Source organism: Neodiprion pinetum, chromosome 6, assembly GCF_021155775.2.
Source record: "Neodiprion pinetum isolate iyNeoPine1 chromosome 6, iyNeoPine1.2, whole genome shotgun sequence".
Classification (NCBI taxonomy): Eukaryota; Metazoa; Arthropoda; class Insecta; order Hymenoptera; family Diprionidae; genus Neodiprion; species Neodiprion pinetum.
The window spans coordinates 27,577,547-27,598,467 of NC_060237.1; the positions used below are offsets into that span (position 1 = coordinate 27,577,547).

The following is a 20,921-nucleotide window of genomic DNA, read 5'->3' on the forward strand; positions in this document are numbered from 1 at the left end:
AATTAGAAACTGACGTTTGCAAATATTTTCCTCGACTTTTGGTCAGAGATAGAAATTGCAAGGACCTCCGGAAATTCGCGAACCCCATTTTCTATTGTTTTTATTGAAAAAATGTTTCAAAAAAAAGTTTAAAAAATCAATATTCGTCCACTGGTTGACAACGTTGGAATATAATAGTCGCCCCCTGACCTCGTGAATATTCATCGAATCCTGCGGGATCGGAGGTGATGTGGTAACAACCTAAAGCGTATAAGCATCCAGGAGCATGGCTCAAGCAAACTTGTTAATTTCGCGTGACCAGGTCCGCAATAACTTTGCAAAATAACCCAACCAGGAACGAGTCGCGAAGTTCAAAAACCTGTCTGACAAACGATTTTGTGCAAATAAAATAAGAGAGTGATCATAGGAGTGAAGTTGAGCGCAACAGCGATGTTTTGCGTCGGTTCGCATATGCGACGAGCCCTTTGCTCTCAATTCCCTTTTCTTTCGATTTTTTTTCACGAAACACTTCACAAAGCACTCCCAACGAATTTTCGTCATTCTTTCTGGAAAAGATGAACAAAATTCAAGCAAAACGCCTGCGCGTTCTTGGTCCATGGGATGGTGGGGGATGAGGAAGTTCTCGCTTGAATCTGCTGGCGAAAAGCTGGAGACCCTCACTAGTTCTCATCATCCCATGGAGCCCATCGCTAGGCAAACACGTCTCATCCTCGTAGCGATTTTATTCGCATTCGGTAAGTGAATAGCACATACGTAATTCACGAATTTTATTTGTTTGTACACAACGTGTTACATATTAGCCATCAGTATTGAAATTCGCGACATTATTCACTGTCAACGCTTAAATATAAGGTAAACTTTTAAAATTAAACGAAGCTTCGGTTAGAATTTAAATGAATATAATTTTGAATTAAAATTCCTTTCCGAAATTGAAAGTATAAAATTTTGTTTCTCTTTTTTTTTACTTCGTCATTGGTTTAACGACTTTTCTGTAAAGCATCCTATTCCCGTGACACAGCAATTTACTCGATTCCCTTCGGTCTAATGCAGTACTGGAAACTTTGGAATTTCATCGCAAGGTTCTGTGGCTTAACGCGAATTTCCGCGCACCCAGCGCGAAACAATTATACTCACCCATCCTCGGAGTTTGTCGTTGCACGCATATAGATAGACGCAATTAGGCACAGAACTTAATTAGCGGTTGAATAAAAGGCGCAGTTTTGATAATTGAGATAAAAAAGACTGTTCGCTTCGAGAAATTATCGATTGAAATCGTAATTTTAAACGAACCGACCAATGATTACTCGTCGATGGTAACTCGTTATTGTTTCGAAAAAAATTTACCAGACTTGAGCAAAGTCAAAGACAATTAAGAAAGGGGAGCAGTAATTGAAACGGCGGAGAATTCAACCGTGGATTCGGTAATATAGCGCGATAAGTCAAATACGAGGGATAAAATTAACTAATATATAATATCAAAGTTTCGAACCTGACATTGCAAGCCAGAGAAGAGAAAGTCTGGCGAAAGTAAATATCGCGGATAATAGAGGATCTCTTAAAACTCCGCTTTACATTATTTTTCCATCTTAATTTTCTCCGACCTTCGTAACCAACGATTGAAATTAAACATTATTACACTTTGATTAATTAAAGTCACTTGCCGATGATTAATTCTTTCCATTAAAAGTATCTCGGCAATTTTAATATGAGAAAACTCTGCACCAACCTTGGACTTAATATTCGCGCTAAATGAGGTACAATATAACAGTGCAGTTCCGACAGGATTTAAAACATTTTCAAACACACCTGCTTATATTATAATTATCTTTATCGTAAATCATTTTCGTTAACTGTTTTCTCTTTGCGCTGATCTTAAACACGCCTCAAACAATGAAATAATACAACAATTTAATAGACGCGGGTAATTCAATAAAGCAGGTAAGAAAATAAAGAGCGATTCAGATATTCCGGACTGCGCATTGTTTTACTTTGTAGTCTAAATTGAGTTGTATAAATTTAACCCGAAGGTGCAAAAAGCCTCGGTAAGATACGAAGCCAATTAATTAATAACCGAGATATCATTCGACTGCCGTGGTTTTCGCGTATATTCTAATTGCAGAGTATAACAGCCTCGATCTTTCTCATCCAAAGTTTATTTCGCTGACTTCCATTCGTTTCAAATTCGCTCCCAATTTCTCTTCTACCTTTCGAGTCAAGGCCATAATTTTGCCGCTGTTTTGTCACCTTGTACAAACTAAAGCAGCCGTCAGGGTCAATCAGCGTTCCGTGGAATTTGCATATGCTTGAAAATTGACGGAGCGAAGTTCGATCGCTGCAGGGTCGAATTTGTGTCTCACGTCCTCTTTCGCTGTTCCACTTAATTTCCCCAACTTTCGGCGAAACCCACTTCCGGTTCATTTCGCACCCTTGATCGACGCACTCTCAAATTTAAGCCTACCCATTTCGACACTAGCATCCTACACTGTCAACCGGATATAATCCTTTCCAATCTCTGTAAGGTGTAATCCCGATTCATCCTCCATTCGACGATTGCAAACTGTCTGCATTAGTCAGCGGCTTAGGACACTAATTTAATCAAATCTTTGACTCCGATCATCGACAAAAAGTTATAGATAAAAAGGACAATTAATTTATCTCGCAATCTCAGCTTCTAATCAAGCAATTATGCATAGAAATGTTTTGCAAATCATATACAGTTTTATACTCCGCGAACCGTGCAATTTTCGCACCGAGGAAGATCTTCAATTTCGATAAAATTATAGGAACGATCCATCAATCACCCGGGCCTCAATTTTGATCCCTTGTGTACGTGATATTATAAATGTATGCATATATAACCAACGCGACGTCTTCCGGGCGAGTGTTTGCACAAAGTGTCTCTTGGCACCTCGAGACGGATTATACAGGCGACTTTGTTAACCGCTGGGATTATTAATTGATTTCCCAAGCTTTGGCCTACGGCACGCAACACCGTGTGCGGTTACAATTTATTACACGATGGTATGTCGAAGTCTGGGGGAATCGCGAGGGTGTTTGCCTAATAACCGCTAATAACGAACTTTGAAACGCTTCGACGCTCCGCATCGAGTTTCAGGTTTAGTACCGATCGAATGTCGCCGCATATACCTGCGTCATTCAATCGCAGGGCGCGTAAAATAAACTCCCCTATAGGAAAACCTGACAAGGTATACGTATAACATGGCTAATTGCCACTTGATACGGACTTATTTCCCCAAACTTGAAATTCGATGCATCTACGCCGACGACGTTGTGTGAATAGAATAACCCAAATGTTGTTTAATTCGGAATAACGCAAGCTCAGGAGCATGGTGCAACAGGTTCCGACCGTAGAGATCAGAGGATCGTTAGGGGTTGTTTCTCGGACAGACCAATTAGAACATCGCCTGACATTTTCGAGGATTATTTTTTCTACCCCCTTTTCGAACTACCCCGTATAGCGAAATGTAAAGGCAGGGCAAGATGATTCCGCGGTGAGCAGAAGGACACGGAGCTTATCCGAGCGTATAATCATATCGGTGGGCTTTTTTGACCTTCGCGAATCTTCGTCCCTTGCTTCATCGCTAATGGGTCGATCCGTTCCAAGAATGACGCGAGGTCAACCTTTGATCGCCATTCCGTGAACCAATTTCATTCTATCTCGGTATATCAATAAGTCGATGACTATTGTACAGTTTAGTACATCGCAAGCTCTGATTTAACAAATTCTTTTACAGGCTGCTGTGACGAGCATGAATACAGACTGACCAAGTATCTCCTCGAGGGATACGATGCGGCTGTTCGACCAGCCGAAAATTCTTCCGAACCGTTGGCCGTCATCTTTGGTTTATCTCTACACCACATTATCGACGTCGTGAGTTACTCCGACGCACTATATACGTTACATATCATGCCAATTTGGATTTTAATACGTTAGATTTTTGTTTATATTTTCTAATTTTTCATAACGTACGACACACATGAAGTATAATAATTGCTCAGTGAGCAATGAACAATCAAAATCACACCTAGTGGACCGGGGGTAAAATATAAACCAGGCCTCGATGTTTATATAGTCGAAAGTGCACGTAGATATAGTTGCAGGAGTTTCGCCTGAATTCTTAGCAAAACCGATGAAATTTTTCAAGCGTATCCAAAGTGTGCCAGCGATAGCTGTTTTACAATTCAAAACTTCACTCTCAGTTCCCACCGAACTCCTTATGCTGAAACGCGAAAACTACGTGCGACGTGATCTTGCAGGAAGAAAAACACTGAAAAATAAGCAGTAAAAATTGTAAATCTATCAATGAAGAGATCGTTAGTGTTTGACCAATTTTCGAGAGCATTTTGGTAACTTGGATCCCTTGTTTCGGTACATAACTAATTCAAAACTGAAAACAATCAAGCCCAATGTAAGTCCGGCGAGTAGTACCATAAAGAGACCTGTAACTTCCTGCAGACTGAGAATCTGCGACGGTGTCTCAGTATCCAAAGATTTCAGCCGTTTTTCCCGGTCCATCAGCTCGTCGCTAATCCATTTCGATGTCAGTCCGGTTTCCGTGATGATTCTCATCGTCGGTACGATGTCGTTGAGGGAAAGCACGCTTCGTTGGAGAGTCACTATACCTATGGGGAAGTTGGTGACCCCTTCCCTTAGCCGATAGTACTTCGTTCCCCATCGACGAACTTCCAATTCGTCTATCAGCACCGCAACCTGCCCGCCGATTCCCTTCAGCTTGGCAACGTTTCGCGGATCGTTCACCAGGTCCGAGTACTGTTTCTGATCCAAGCCTACGAAGGTCTGAACGATCGGCTGGAGCCTGCTTTCGCCTTCGAAGTTGTCACGCTGATAAATCGGACCGGCAATGGGTACACCGAAATCGGCTAGTTCCGCGATGGAGTCGACCATCGAGCGTTGCGGGTTGTTCAGAACACTGGCCAGTGAAGCGATGTAGCTCTGGGTCATGAGGTACCCATAAACGACCCACACGAGCACCTGGAACTTCTCGACCAAACCGCGGGGCGTTTTCCGGAGTGACGCTCCGAGAAAGACGGCGAGTACCGTCGACCAGGACAGTGCCTTTCGGTTGACCCTGATCAGCAGCCAGCCCGCGATGAGGCTGAACAGTATCGCTATCCACACCGAGTCACCGAAGGGTCTTAGCAAGCTGGCGAATGGGATGTCGTTCGAGACCGGGACCATCACCACGATGTAGTGGTTCGCGTAGGAGGTGGAGAACCTGACCGACTCGTGGTGCACCAACACCAAACTGCAGGCGCCAACGTCCGCCTCATAGGACTCAAGCTTCGCCAGGATCCTCTGGAAGTAGCTGAGCACCTCACCGTCACGGTCTTCGAGGCTGTTCTCCGTCACCGTCAGGGCGTCGATGACCTCGATCGTGAAGTTATGCCGATCGGCTATCGTCTCGACGATCTTCTCCTCGACCCCGGCCATCTTCACTCGACCGTCGACCTCGTGCAGCCGCGAAAGAAGCTCGCAATTACCGCTCGCCACTCGGATAACACAGTCGTTGTAGTCGAGACTTCGGAAGGACAGGTTACCCACCATCGTGCCGTTCTCCCAGCGTGCCACAACTCTGGGTTGTTCAGGAGTGCACGGCTTAAGGGAAACGTTTCGGTCGCTCTTCATCGCCACAATATGATCTCCGACCGGGAGGAGGATCATCGCGCACTCGATGAACTGCTTCCAAGCGAGGTCGACGACGATCTTCGCTGCGTCCCCGGCCTCCTCTTCGCTCTCTGACGACTCGGAAATCACCACCAACAGATCGACGTCCGCACTAGAGATCGGACTCGCTTTCTCGATCACTTTTGGCGCTTCCATCATCGACGTGAAGATGATTACGTGCTGACACTTTTCGCAGGTTCCGCACTTCTCGTAGACGGCTGTCGCCGCGTTGATCATCACCTGAGCTCTGTGTCTCACTCGCAACAAGTTCGCCATCGCCAAAGGCACGCCATCCACTGGACCCGAAACCATCACGCAGTAGATCTGCCCGTACTCTAACGGCTGTTCGGTGATCGTTTTGTGGACGCTGTGCATCATCCTCTTCAAGAAGACCGACTCGTCCAGCTCGTTTTCGATCAACTCACGAAGAGTGGTGGAAGTGCAGAGGTTTATCAGGATGGCGAGGCTCAGTAGAGATGCAACGAGTCGGTGGTGCGATGTCATCGGCATTCTACCTTCTTCCGGAAAGTGATATCCTTTCTCAAGTCTCGTTCGCTTCACCTCTGACAACGCGAGAAAGCTCGAAGTCTGAAGCCACGGTCAGCGACACAAAGAACGTTTCGGCTGCTTTATGCAAATTTCACCCCTCATCACCCAGCGGCACTCTATTCGATTATTTTCAATCAACGTTTATTACGGTCACGCCATAACTGCGCATACAAACACTGGGAGTAATTTTATACACCGATGTTGGTAAAAAGCCCCTTTCCTGTCTCTAATTTTATTACATAGATTTTCAAAACAGAAAACGTCTCACCGATCGTTACTCGGATCGTTGAAACTTCGGGGTGATATTTAATTGCGAACTTTGCCAATTCCGAGTCACCTGCTTTCATCGTAATATGTATATAATATCGATGTGCAACGCGGCCTTGCGCGATTTTCACGATATTATTACATTTCGCGTTGTAAACACGTTCGGGTGTAAGAACATTTTATAACTAAAGCTGCAACAAGATTCCTTATCGTAAATTGGATTTATTACACGGCGCGGGAATGAAACCGTGTACCTGCAACAGACATTTCTCGAGTACCAAGAAGTGTACTTTATCAAAAGAAAAGCGTTAAATATCTGGTGCAGTCTTGCCGTACTGCGGATCAATAAATAACCGGACAATTTTCTCTGTTTCAGGATGAGAAAAACCAAATATTGACCACCAACTGCTGGGTCACTCAAGCCTGGACGGATCATCACCTGAAATGGAACGCCTCAGAATTTGCCGGGATCAGGGTAATTCGCGTCCCTTTTAACCGAGTATGGCGACCTGACACAATTTTGTACAACAAGTGAGTAAACTCTCTCTATATATATATGTATATACCCGCGTTATTTTTTCTCTCATCAATTTCAAGTTCCTAATTACACTTTTGTGCCCGAAGGCCGTTGCATAAGCGATGAACATTCGGTTCTCTCTCCCTTTATAATTTTTCTATAGACCCTTATTATTTCGCGTTTCGGCTAAGCGTTGCGAAATTTTATTTTATTTTTTTAAAGAAGTTAATGCGATAACGCGTAGGCGCTAAAACTGAGTTACTCACTGTCAGCCCCGTTTCGCAATATCTTCATCGTCAACGAAACAAAATGTTTCACGAAAGCTCTCACGGATCTCATCGCGTTTCGTCGATCTTTGTCTATTCATTCAAACCGTGGCTGATGCCGACTCGATTCTATTATACGAGGGTCGTTTTATAATTTGCATATCAGGGTTAGCTGCGCGTGCATTGGTAACCAAATACCCTGCAAGCGTGACACCCTATCGGATCATCGTCAAAAAAATGACGAAAATAAATGATAATGAAATCGTTTCAGCGCCGATCCTCAGTACAGTTCGGCAGTTATCAACACGAACGTGATTGTCAGTCACACCGGTGAAGTGATATGGCTAAGTCACGGGATTTTTCGCAGCAGCTGTGACATCGACGTGGAATTTTTCCCCTTCGACGAGCAGCGATGCGCCCTAAAGTGGGCATCCTGGACGTACGACGGTTACCAGGTGAGTGCAGATAACGTCGTTGTTCGCCAACAATTTAGAGTTAAACAACCAGGGAAGGTACGATTAGTTTATAAACCATACTACAAATACCCGATTCTTGCATTCGGCATTGGCAAATTTACCTGTAGCTTCATACTAACAGAAAAAATAAAAATAAAGAGAAGAATAGCGACCATGAAATGCAAATATACCGCAAAATTTGCCTGTGGCAGGTCCGTTTTTACTTTTTTTTTTTTATTTTATACCTCCTCCTCTCTCTTTTATTACTCGACGTTCGATTCACGTGCGGCTGATTTTTGTATTAGATTACGGTTTGCGCTGGAAATTGCTAATTTTATGTACGTATATACACGGTGCAAATACTATTTTCCGGAATTTTCTATCCAATTCGATTATTCCCCTACAATTTACGGTTTGCGTGTGGATGGTGAACAATTTTTTCTTTTCCCGTTTTCGCTACAATGCCTGTCGAGCAAACTTGTCGAGCTAATCTTTTTTCTCTGTGACGTTACAATTACGTAACACCGATTCCAATATCAAGTGATACAAGCTTATCGATTCGGGAATACATTTTCACTTCAATTATTTACTTCAATATTCTTCTCGATCGTTACAGTTGCGGTTCATGCACCGGAATGTTTCAAACTATCATTTTTAGGTAGAACTTTTTACAAAGCAAAAAATACGTCTCGAGCTCTATTCCTCGTGAAAATTCGATTATTATAAATTCGTGGAGATGGAAAATTATCCGAGCGGCTAACAAACGCGATTCGTTTCCAAACGAAGAGTCGCGAAACGTTGGCCAACCTCTGTTTACTCCGTATTTAAGGGCGTAGCTTCACAGACAAACGTTGAAAATATGCATAGATTCGCTCAAGTGAGTAATTTCCATTCCATGGAAATTGATATTTCCAGCCATGGTGAAGAAAACTGATATCGTTCGACGATTTTAATTGGCGAATGTATACCTCTAGTCGATTCTCCAAAAAATTGAAAAAAAAAAAAATAAATAAAAAACAAGAAAGAATTTCAACGAAACCTTTCCATTCGTTCTTCCATTACGTTTTTATAAATAAAGTTTGACATTTAGAACGAACCCCCGTGCTCGGAATAACTTGACAAGGTTCGCTGTATCGCGCGGATGATCACGCCGAGATTTTCACCAGACAAAGACCGGATGGATTATATCGTGACGAACAAGGGTGAACGGCACCCCGTATCATCCCGTACATCGCCGTCTGACGTCAGAGAGTTTCGTGGTTAATTTTGAGGATGTTGTTACGCAGCACCCTCTAAAACAAACGGCGCACCGTGATCATTCCGGCCTAAGCGTAAGCACAACTTGTGAGTTACTTCGAGTCAAAGTCATACGCGATTTACCCTCTGAGTCATGGTGGTAATAAGTATTCTTGCCACTTATTTTATGTCCATTTTTATTGATAACATATTTCTTTGCTGTTGTCTGCTATTTCCGATAGTACGTTAATAGGTTTCTAGTACTCGAGGGTAATTGTTGCGATATAATGTAAATTATTATCGATGGAAACAAATTGATTGAAAAAGATCGTGAATATTGAAGGAATAATTCATTCACGAGAAAGTTACTTCACTACCCGTATACATGTTTTATGTAACTTGTAAGTTTTTGGAGTCGCTGATTACGAATCTGCAAACTTTTTTGATCGTATTCGATCGAATCAACAAATTTTTTCCACCATACTGGATCCACTATCTTAAATCTTGAAAATCAGAATTCAGACTCGTGATCGGAAACCCCGAAAACCATACAATACTGTCTTGTTGTAAAAGTTGACTCACACAATAATGTGTGACTCAAACGGTCAAGTCGAAAACTCGAGTCTGAGAAAGCACGATTCGTCGCGTGATGATCACTTCTAATTTTCAGTCTTAAAAAAAAAGATGTCGACTAACCATGAAGTAATGATTTTACAGTTTCGCTGCAATAGTAATACAAAGAAATAATTCCCGTGCTGTCAGTTAAAATAATTGAATACTCTTGCAGTATCTATAATCAGATATCACTTGACAAGCTCAAAGGGATGCTAATTTAACAATTGGATCGCTTCGTTATATGCATATACTATCAGAAATATATCGACTGTACGGCCATACTACAGCCGGCGTTAACAATGCATGCAGCAATCAATTATATAGAGTCGGTCGAACGGTGATCGGGTATCAATTATAACCGACTATTGGATTTCGAACATTGTGCATAATTTCATCGGATTCGCGAATTGGCGCACGGCTTACGTACAGACTGCTGTGTCAAAAGCGCGATTGAATGTCTTTAATTCGTCGGCGGGATGATTAAATGTGCGCAAAATTAATCTGGATACTGCCACGACACGAGAGATGTTTAAGTAGAATTTTTCAGGGATAAAAATTCCCGCGAAAGGAACCGACGACGAGTTATTAATTGCTAATCGCTACCCGTAAAAGCGAAAAACAGAGTTGATACATGGATGCAGGAAGAGGGAGGCACGCGGGACACGAAAATCCGGTTACAAAAGGTGGCGTGTATGTATATGCGGTCGAAATTGACAAATAAAAAAGAACAAAAAAAAAAAAAAAAAGAAAAAAATCCTAAAAATATAAAGAATTAAAGAGGGGGGACAAAAGAAGAAATTGGAATGTCATTTAAACTCGAAATGCACTTCGGATGTAGCAAAGGCTCGGGATGATGGAGTTCCCCGTACGGGGAAATCGAAAGGTTTAATCCTGAATGGGAAAAGAATTCAATGCCATCCCAGCCTCCGCCTTCGCGTTCCACCCCCCCCCCCCCCCCTTAAACCATCCCCGTATCGCTGTATGCCGCGTTTTCTGCGCCTCCAACCTGCTAAGCCCATATGTACATATATCATATATCCCATTTTTCAATGGGACCTGGGTATATAAATACACATACACACGTCTCCTTCTCTATTTCTCTATTTCTCTATTTCTCTCTATATCTCTATAACTAAATACTTATATACTCACGTGTAGATCGAGGCAGCTTGCCGCTTTGGCGAAACCCTCTCTCGCCCCGTTTAAACGAGCTGCTAATTGATTCTCAAGGCACCCTAAAGTCAGCTTTCGTCATTGTATATTATACGCTGTTAAAATAAAAAAAAATATGGTACACATGCCGAGACATATTTTACTGCCCGTAATTATTATTATTTATTTATTTTTTTTTGAATACTTGTCGCCAATTTCTTCCGAAAAAGTTACGAGGACAGCTGAAACTGTAAATCTTCGTTATATTTGGAGCGAATCAATTTATTAAGTGAGAATTCGCGGTGACCTGCATTTGCGGTTAGCTACTTGCTTAATTTCATCCTGGAATTTCAGCTGGAATTGGAAAAGCAGAGCGAACAGGGAGACGTGAGTAATTACCAGGCAAACGGGGAATTCGATCTGGTAGATTTCTCGGCGAGGAAAAACATCCAGTTTTACTCGTGTTGCCCTGAACCTTATCCCGACATAACGTACGAAATTCGACTGCGACGTCGTCCCATGTTCTACGTTTTCAACCTGATTCTACCCTGCATACTCATCAACGGAATCGGTGAGTTAAACGATTAAAAATAAGGGTTGCAATTCGTTCTATTTCGAAGACTCTCTTTTGAAACCACCTGTACCTTTGCCATTTATTCATTCGTTTTTCTTTTACGCTTTACTCGCGTTTAACTCATTTGTAAATCCGACGGTTCAGCGATTATCGATTATCGTTTACTACCGATTAATCAGCCCCTCAAGCCACACGTAACGAAGTCTCAGCCAGAGTTAAAAATAAGATCAACAGGATTTTTTAAAATTCGTCGGGTTTGCTGCTAGATCGATTTTTCAGCGGACCGTTGAATATTGTATTCACAAAACTTGACAAATTTGTTTGGACGTTTGTTGTTTGTAAACGGGAGTGATGAACTTTGCCAGTTGGGATATTGGAATTATTCAGTTATATGCCTCGTCGATTATATTTATTTTTTCTCATCGCCAAACCGTCGACAAGTTCCGGTTTACGGCTAGGATGTAAATAGAGAAAATTATCGTGGAACTTTCGCAGGCTTCGACTTATTACCGCTGAGTTTATACCTTCTACTACTTTATCCGGTAACGAAGTGGCGACTAAGTTATTAAAGCTCCTATAATATCGACGAGCAGTTACAATTTAATGAAGAAAAGGCGGCCGTGCTTATTGAAATAATCTTACTTAACTTTGAGAGGAAAAAATTTACAAGATGTTTAGATCACCAAATTTCGACCAGAAAAATCCAAAGAGATTAACTTTCCTTTTTTGTGATTCTTGGAGCCAAAAACTCCTTGACTTGGAGTTGATCCAAATTACCCTTTCTTCATTAATTGGACCATAAGAATCGCAAATAAGGCACGTCTGTATGTACCAGGGAATAATAAATCACTGGAATTCCAGCTCTGATCCATTGTTGAAGTTATCACTTTGCTTTCGCGTATGCACACATTTTATTATCAACCATTTGATTTTCGCCACAAATTAGATTTCAAACTTTTCAGCTCTTCTCGTTTTCTACGTGCCATCGGAGTCTGGCGAAAAAGTCACCCTTGGCATATCGGCCCTTCTCTCTATGACCGTTTTTCTCATGACGATTCGTGAAACTCTGCCGCCGACGGAGAAAACGCCTTTGATAAGTGGGTATAACTAATCGTGTTAAAATTTAGTTTTTAAAATAAAATAAAAAAAAAGAAACAAAATTGTTTTCCACATACACATACTTGTGCCACATTCAATTTCGTATAATTGTGATTTAATAAACGGAGCTCAGTGCTTGAAATTCATTTCACTCGCGGGGGAAATCGAGCTGAAATTAGTTTCACAGCTCGACGAGAATGCGCTCGTTCTAATTTTCGGTAATTAGAGGATGCGGAAGCTATAGTAGAGCATTGTAGACGAAGCTCGGCGTGTCCTTTTGTCCGATCAATTAAATTCTCGGATTTACGATTCTCCCTGCAGATTCGTAAAACGAACGAACAAGCTGAGCTACCCGATTATTTACCTCAGTCATTCTCAACGATCCTATACGTATTCCAGGAATAATTATTGCATATCCATGAATATGTAAAAAATCATAAATCCATAATTTCGCAGGTCTTTATTACGGGGTAAGTATTTGTCTGGTGTCCTTCGCATCCGGCCTGGCGGTGGTCACGTTGAATTTACACCACCGAGGTGTGAGGGGCACAAGAGTTCCGGCGGTGGTGAGGTCCTTGGTCCTCGAGAAATTGGCACGTGTTGTATTTCTCAATTTCCATGAGGTAAAATGTGAAAATTTTACCCCTATTCGTTGAAACAATATGATAAAACGGAATGCGTGCTTTTTCGATTGTGCAGGACATGCCCGAGCCGACAAGGAAAAAGAAATGCCCTCTTCACTGCAAACCGGATATCAGTCCACCGGCTTCGTCTCAGGTGCAAATGTCGCCTAAATATCTGCCCAGGAGGAACGACAGCGCGAACAGCAGCCCGGGTATGTCGGAATGCAATTTGTGCTTTTTTCTCTTGCTGACTAAGAGCGGGGGGGGGGGGGGGGGCACAGCTTGAATGATCTAGAATCATACCTATTTTTGTTTTTTTCTATAAAGAAAATGAAAACACTTAAAGTATTTTGAGTTTCAGGGCTTTATTATTTATAGTTTCAAGAACATTTTACAATTTTTTCATTAAAATTAATAACAAAATGACGGAATGTCGCATAAATTTGTTTTGATTTAAAACAACTTTTCGGGTTCGAGCTCGTAGCCCAAATGTTAAAAAAAAACTTTTGAATATATACGATTATGAATAAAAGATTTCATCTTCGACCGAAAAATTGTTAAAAAAATGTTATAAGACAAATTTTGGGATTGAAATTGAAACTTCTAGCCACGAGCTTGAATCGATAAACAAGTTTTAAATAAAATTGTGTCAAAATTTGAAGATGATCGGTTAAATATTGACCGAGGGATCCGAACCACAGGATTTAAAACGTGCTCGTTTGCAATTTATATTCGCCGTGCCGCCATTTTGTTATTAAGTTCAATGAAAAAATTCTAAAATGTTCTTGGAACTATAAATAATAAAGCCTTAAAACTCAACTTGCTCCAAGTGTTTTCATTTTCTTGAAAAAAAATGATTTTAAAAAATAGATAGGATTTTAGACCGTCCAAGCTGAACCTCCCCTCCTCCCCCTCAACTGTTGGAACTTCGTTTTTGACGGTAATCTTCGATTTGTTTGTTTCGTAAGAAGCTGGCATGGAGGCCCAATGGTCCCGGGTTCTGGGTCGGGTTCATGCCACAATTGACAGGAACGAACGTCGACTAACGGAGCAGGAACGCAGGGAGAGAACGGAGCTTGAATGGAAGCAGGTCGCCTTGGTCAGCGATCGAGCTTTGCTCTGCATTTTCTTTCTCACGACGATAATCAGCACGACGGTTATTCTCTGCGGATCGCCGCCGACGGAACCGATCAAATGAAACGTGAGATGTCAATTTTAATATCTATCGTCGAGTGCGGTCTGCAGCTCTTGGGTATGATTTTATACGTTTGAAATCGAGCTTTTTCCCGATAACACTGCGCGCAGCAATCTAAATCAATATGTGCAATAACGAAAATTTTTACGGATTCATTCACGTTGGAAAAGTGTTTTTATTCAGAGAACTTAACGCGTTTAATTCGTTTAAAGGGATTTCATTTAATCCAGAGACTCGGGATTGCCGGGTACAACACTTGAACCGTTTATACACGCTGTTGGCGTATGGCAATTAAGAAACTAGTTATCCAGATACGCGCAGAAGTTGCAGCTGCACGCTAAACATTTTTAATTAGTGGATTGAACGGGTGTACGTATCCTTGAGTTTTACGTGATCAAGAAATTCTCGTGTGTACTTTGAATAAATATATCACTTCGGTATAACGTTAAGTGGGCTACATGTCGGTGTAATATTAACGAATACTAAATACGTGTGTAATTTTAATGTTTCTCCAACTGTAAGCGTAATAAGTTGTAATTCGTTCGTGCTAATGTACTTTCAGGAAGTATAAATTAAAGCTCAATATTATATCAATTTCAAGAAAATTTGAAACGTTTTACGAATGTAAAAACAAACTCGAATACACCAACTCGGATAAAATAATAGCAATAATCGGTAACGTTACGTGACGACGTTTGGTGAACAAAGGTGATTCTTTGAGATAATTGTGTGGTCGATGGTAGAAATAAGCGATACATATTAATATTTCGGTATAATAAATATATATTCGTTATTTATTTGCAGTTGACATATATCAACACTGGAATGTATGGTATAAGTAATATAAGGCACCCTAATCACCATGCTATATGTAAATATTAAACATCTATAATCGTACGAATTATCCACATTTACTATAATACTGTTTACGATAAAAATTTGAAAACTATCACTGTGATCATCATTCAACAATGTATCGTGCAATAAAATGTGAAAAAAAATATTTTCCTCGCAATATTTCAGTTTCAGTAGTAATCAGGTACAGGGGCACAAGCGATCTTGACAAAATCCTCATACTTGACTTGTCCGTTTGGTGATACGTTTGCTTCCCTAAATATTTGCTCAACTGCAAGTAGAAAATAACATGAAACAAAATCAATTTTTCATTGAATAAATTCTTGCTAATCACGCAACCGAATTTTGTATCCTCTGACCTTCTTTGGCACTGAGTTTTTCACCCCAGTGAAGTAGCATGTGAGCTAACTGTCTGGCAGGAATTGAACCGTTCCTAGAAGTATCGGCAGCTTTGAATGCCTCGATAACTTCTTTGGGAAGATTTTCCTGTCTCGTTTGGTGATGCATCACCTCAAGGAAATCAGCAAAGGACATTTTACCACCTGATAGAAAGTAGAGATGTCATAAAAGTGTTGATGTAAGCGCAGAATTGATTTGTAACCACTTTAAACACCACGCCTCACCTTTGTCTTTGAGATATTTGTTCAGCTCAGCAATTGTCGGACTCAGACCCAACGATCGCATTATAATGGTCAATTCATCGAGTGTTTTGATTTGCCCACTTCGTGCGAAAAGGTAGAAGCATTCCCTGAACTCTGTAATTTGATAGACGATAGGTAGAAGAGTGCTTGGATCTAAAAGTGATGGTGAGTGGTAGTACAAACAGGCTTACCGTCTATATCTTCTTCTCGGAAGTAACGAGCCTGTGGAAAAGAGTTGGTAATTCTGAGTCACTATTCACTTCGTTGACAATCGTTATATTATCATCGATTTTATATGAGGGTGTGTGATAAATTGCTGATTGGAAATTGCGGATGGCTGAGATAACGAAAGCAATTAATGCTGTTTGAAAATTGGGAAACTTGGTAGAAAGGGTTTCGTTTAATTGCATTAATAACATAAATTCTGTCATAGATCAATAAGCAATTGTAGTTTGTTACCATTTCGGTGATCCCAGTTTTTGCCGTAGTTTTTTACTCCAGACCCGATCCACTGTTTACGTGTCAAACTCCTTATCGAGCCTAACCTAACTGATTGCCCGCCTGCTCAGGGTCTGCTAAAACAAGTGTGAACTGTGCAGCAGTAATTTCACGGCCTCTTAGATAAAAAAACTGTTGACTAACGGTGCACAAGTTGGATTACGGCGGGAAATTCAAACACTGGGATTGATTTGTTTCTTTAGAAATTAAGCTATAAGTTCATTAACGATAACGATTGCTAGCCTGATGGGACTTACCGTAACCGAAAATAGACGGAGTAATGAAAAAGGGATGATATTATATTGTGGTACTTATATGTAACTTACGTACTTATAAGCTAAAGGAGCATGACTGATATTTGGCCAGTAAAAAGGGGCCTCATACAGAAAAAAAATTTTTCATACTTCAATTTACGTTAACTTTTCAAGGCTTATTTGAATCCAGTGCATTTTTATCGGCAAACTGAGACTTTATCACATGAATATAGACTTTGGATAGATTTATTTAAAATTGAAAAATGCATGATAATTATTAATACGTAAGTCCATGTTTGTAACAAAATTGGCTGAACTTCGGGGAATCATTATTACATGAGTAATAGAAAAACGGATTTCGGAATGAATTGGATATTTGTTCACCTGTACTATCATTTGATTGAATGGTGAAATCGGTTACTGAATTTTGAAAAAGGGATTGTCAGAAGTTTTTGTATTATATAGCCCGGAGAATTACCAATATATTTCCGCTTTATTGGAGACCTCAGACCGCGTATATGTTAACTATTAGGAATTTCGAGGTTGAGAATACATATTCCCGACGAAGTCGATACTATTTTACCCGGAATTTGATCCTTTCGGAATTAATTAGCCCTTGCTTTTCCTTCATTTTTCGACCAAAAAATTTATGGTCTCAGATTCGATTTCTACGACCCTTTCCTGACTAATTGGACCCCCAGGAACTCAAAAAACACAGCGGAAAGAGCGTGGGATCAACAGGAGAGAAGTTACGAAGGAAAAAGCACCTGCTAAAAAATGTCGAAAATACGGGTTCTCGTTTTTCGGCTGTAACTTTTTATACGTTGCTTGCAGCGTATTGAGACTGCGCTGAATCGTTTTTTCTGGCACAATTACGTCGGAATAGTGCAGGAAAGAATTTATTCCAGCACTTTTCAAAATCGCGAAAATTTTCGCCAAAAATGCAAAGGGGTTAGCCTTACTTTTTTTTTCATTTTTCGACCGAAAAAATTGTGGTCTCAGATTCGATTTCCACGACCCTTTCCTGACTCGTTGGGGCTCCAGGAACTTGGAGAACACAGCGAAAAGAGCGTGGGATCAACAGGAGAGAAGTTACGAAGGAAAAAGCACCTGCTAAAAAATGTCGAAAATACGGGTTCTCGTTTTTCGGCTGTAACTTTTTATACGTTGCTTGCAGCGTATTGGGACTGCGCTGCATCGTTTTTTCTGGCAAAATTACGTCGGAATAGTGCAGGAAAGAATTTATTCCAGCACTTTTCAAAATCGCGAAAATTTTCGCCAAAAATGCAGAGGGGTTAACCTTCCTTTTTTTTTACCAAAAAATTTTTCGTCTCAGAATTGATTCGTATGACTCTTTCCCGACCAATTAGACCCCAAGGAACTCAGAAAACGCAGCGAAAAGAGCGTGTGATCAACGGGAGAGAAATTGAGAAGAAAAATACACCTGCTGAAAAATGTCGAAAATTCAGGTTTTCGTTTTTTGGCTGTAACTTTCGATGCGTTGATCGCAGCGTATTAAGACTGCGCCCAATCGATTTCTCTCGCAAAATTACGTCGGAATAGTGCCTGAAAGAATTGGTTCCGGCACTTTTCAAAATCGCGAAAATTTTCGCCAAAAATACAAAGGGGTTAACCTTCCTTTTTTTTTGACCAAAAAATTTTTCGTCTCAGAATTGATTCGTATGACTCTTTCCCGACCAATTGGACCCCAAGGAACTCAGAAAACGCAGCGAAAAGAGCGTGGGATCGACAGGAGAGAAATTGAGAAGAAAAATACACCTGCTGAAAAATGTCGAAAATTCAGGTTTTCGTTTTTTGGCTGTAACTTTCGATGCGTTGATCGCAGCGTATTGGGACTGCGCCCAATCGATTTCTCTCGCAAAATTACGTGGGAATAGTGCCTGAAACAATTGATTCCGGCGCTTTTCAAAATCGCGAAAATTTTCGCCAAAAATACAAAGGGGTTAACCTTCCTTTTTTTTTGACCAAAAAATTTTTCGTCTCAGAATTGATTCGTATGACTCTTTTCCGACCAATTGGACCCCAAGGAACTCAAAAAACGCAGCGAAAAAAGCGTGTGATCAACAGGAGAGAAATTGAAAAGAAAAATACACCTGCTGAAAAATGTCGAAAATTCAGGTTTTCGTTTTTTGGCTGTAACTTTCGATGCGTTAATCGCAGCGTATTGGGACTGCGCCCAATCGATTTCTCTCGCAAAATTACGTGGGAATAGTGCCTGAAAGAATTGATTCCAGCACTTTTCAAAATCGCAAAAATTTTTGCCAAAAATACAAAGGGGTTAGCCTTACTTTTTTTCGTTTTTCGACCAAAAAATTTTTCGTCTCAGAATTGATTCGTATGACTCTTTCCCGACCAATTGGACCCCAAGGAATTCAGAAAACGCAGCGAAAAGAGCGTGGGATCAACAGGAGAAAAATTGAGAAGAAAGATACACCTGCTGAAAAATGTCGAAAATTCAGGTTTTCGTTTTTTGGCTGTAACTTTCGATGCGTTGATCGCAGCGTATTGAGACTGCGCTCAATCGATTTCTCTCGCTACATTACGTCGGAATAGTGACTGAAAGAATTGATTCCAGCACTTTTGAAAATCGCGAAAATTTTCGCCAAAAATACAAAGGGGTTAACCTTCCTTTTTTTTCGACCAAAAAACTTTTCGTCTCAGAATTGATTCGTATGACTCTTTTCCGACCAATTAGACCCCAAGGAACTCAGGAAACGCAGCGAAAAGAGCGTGTGATCAACAGGAGAGAAATTGAGAAGAAAAATACACCTGCTGAAAAATGTCGAAAATTCAGGTTTTGGTTTTTTGGCTGTAACTTTCGATGCGTTGATCGCAGCGTATTGCGACTGCGCCCAATCGATTTCTCTCGCAAAATTACGTCGGAATAGTGCCTGAAAGAATTGATTCCAGCACTTTTCAAAATCGCGAAAATTTTCGCCAAAAATACAAAGGGGTTAACCTTCCTTTTTTTTTGACCAAAAAATTTTTCGTCTCAGAATTGATTCGTATGACTCTTTCCCGACCAATTGGACCCCAAGGAACTCAGAAAACGCAGCGAAAAGAGCGTGGGATCGACAGGAGAGAAATTGAGAAGAAAAATACACCTGCTGAAAAATGTCGAAAATTCAGGTTTTCGTTTTTTGGCTGTAACTTTCGATGCGTTGATCGCAGCGTATTGGGACTGCGCCCAATCGATTTCTCTCGCAAAATTACGTGGGAATAGTGCCTGAAACAATTGATTCCGGCGCTTTTCAAAATCGCGAAAATTTTTGCCAAAAATACAAAGGGGTTAACCTTCCTTTTTTTTTGACCAAAAAATTTTTCGTCCCAGAATTGATTCGTATGACTCTTTTCCGACCAATTGGACCCCAAGGAACTCAGAAAACGCAGCGAAAAGAGCGTGGGATCGACAGGAGAGAAATTGAGAAGAAAAATACACCTGCTAAAAAATGTCCAAAATTCTGGTTTTCGTTTTTTGGCTGTAACTTTCGATGCGTTGATCGCAGCGTATTGGGACTGCGCCCAATCGATTTCTCTCGCAAAATTACATGGGAACAGTGCCTAAAAGAATTGATTCCGGCACTTTTCAAAATCGCGAAAATTTTCGCCAAAAATACAAAGGGGTTAACCTTCCTTTTTTTTTGACCAAAAAATTTTTCGTCTCAGAATTGATTCGTATGACTCTTTTCCGACCAATTGGACCCCAAGGAATTCAGAAAACGCAGCGAAAAGAGCGTGTGATCAACAGGAGAGAAATTGAGAAGAAAAATACACCTGCTAAAAAATGTCCAAAATTCAGGTTTTCGTTTTTTGGCTGTAACTTTCGATGCGTTGATCGCAGCGTATTGGGACTGCGCCCAATCGATTTCTCTCGCAAAATTACATGGGAACAGTGCCTAAAAGAATTGATTCCGGCACTTTTCAAAATCGCGAAAATTTTCGTCAAAAATACAAAGGGGTTAACCTTCCTTTTTTTTTGACCAAAAAATTTTTCGTCTCAGAATTGATTCGTATGACTCTTTTCCGACCAATTGGACCCCAAGGAATTCAGAAAACGCAGCGAAAAGAGCGTGTGATCAACAGGAGAGAAATTGAGAAGAAAAATACACCTGCTAAAAAATGTCCAAAATTCAGGTTTTCGTTTTTTGGCTGTAACTTTCGATGCGTTGATCGCAGCGTATTGGGACTGCGCCCAATCGATTTCTCTCGCAAAATTACATGGGAACAGTGCCTAAAAGAATTGATTCCGGCACTTTTCAAAATCGCGAAAATTTTCGCCAAAAATACAAAGGGGTTAACCTTCCTTTTTTTTTGACCAAAAAATTTTTCGTCTCAGAATTGATTCGTATGACTCTTTTCCGACCAATTGGACCCCAAGGAACTCAGAAAACGCAGAGG

At 40.8% G+C, this 20,921-nt stretch overlaps 3 protein-coding genes across 10 annotated transcripts in view; 1 reads left to right on the forward strand and 2 right to left on the reverse strand.

Annotated features, from left to right (window-relative positions):
* Positions 1–20,921, reverse strand: part of LOC124222466 (uncharacterized) — a 41,185-nt gene that overhangs the window by 1,817 nt on the left and 18,447 nt on the right. The window contains exon 1 of one of the 8 annotated variants that reach the window (XM_069137354.1): positions 10,765–10,880. The exons of the other annotated variants lie outside the window; for them this stretch is intronic. The gene's annotated coding sequence lies outside the window, so the exon portion shown is untranslated. Of the gene's footprint in view, positions 1–10,764; positions 10,881–20,921 lie in introns of those variants that run through there. 8 annotated transcript variants of the gene reach the window in all.
* On the forward strand, positions 611–15,308 carry LOC124222582 (neuronal acetylcholine receptor subunit alpha-10). The gene is made up of 9 exons (XM_046633764.2): positions 611–734; positions 3,756–3,892; positions 6,900–7,054; positions 7,578–7,761; positions 11,119–11,335; positions 12,301–12,435; positions 12,893–13,059; positions 13,136–13,271; positions 14,028–15,308. Exons 1-9 carry the CDS (start codon positions 611–613, stop codon positions 14,255–14,257), a joined length of 1,485 nt encoding a protein of 494 aa, XP_046489720.1. The 3' UTR covers positions 14,258–15,308.
* Positions 15,020–16,341, reverse strand: LOC138190313 (calmodulin-like protein 4). The gene is made up of 5 exons (XM_046633465.1): positions 16,210–16,341; positions 15,942–15,972; positions 15,733–15,864; positions 15,469–15,651; positions 15,020–15,380 (listed from the first exon to the last, which is right to left on the reverse strand). Exons 1-5 carry the CDS (start codon positions 16,210–16,212, stop codon positions 15,280–15,282), a joined length of 450 nt encoding a protein of 149 aa, XP_046489421.1. The 5' UTR covers positions 16,213–16,341; the 3' UTR covers positions 15,020–15,279.

Bases quoted from the DNA above. Each gene is read 5' to 3' on its own strand.
- LOC124222582 (XM_046633764.2), top strand. From the start codon at position 611: ATGAGGAAGTTCTCGCTTGAATCTGCTGGCGAAAAGCTGGAGACCCTC. The intron at 12,436-12,892 runs GTGGGTATAACT...ATAATTTCGCAG, and splicing joins GGAGAAAACGCCTTTGATAA to GTCTTTATTACGGGGTAAGT. The intron at 13,060-13,135 runs GTAAAATGTGAA...TCGATTGTGCAG, and splicing joins TATTTCTCAATTTCCATGAG to GACATGCCCGAGCCGACAAG.
- LOC138190313 (XM_046633465.1), bottom strand. The intron at 15,865-15,941 runs GTAAGCCTGTTT...ATCAAATTACAG, and splicing joins CCGAGAAGAAGATATAGACG to AGTTCAGGGAATGCTTCTAC. The intron at 15,381-15,468 runs GTCAGAGGATAC...TTCTACTTGCAG, and splicing joins AAAACTCAGTGCCAAAGAAG to TTGAGCAAATATTTAGGGAA.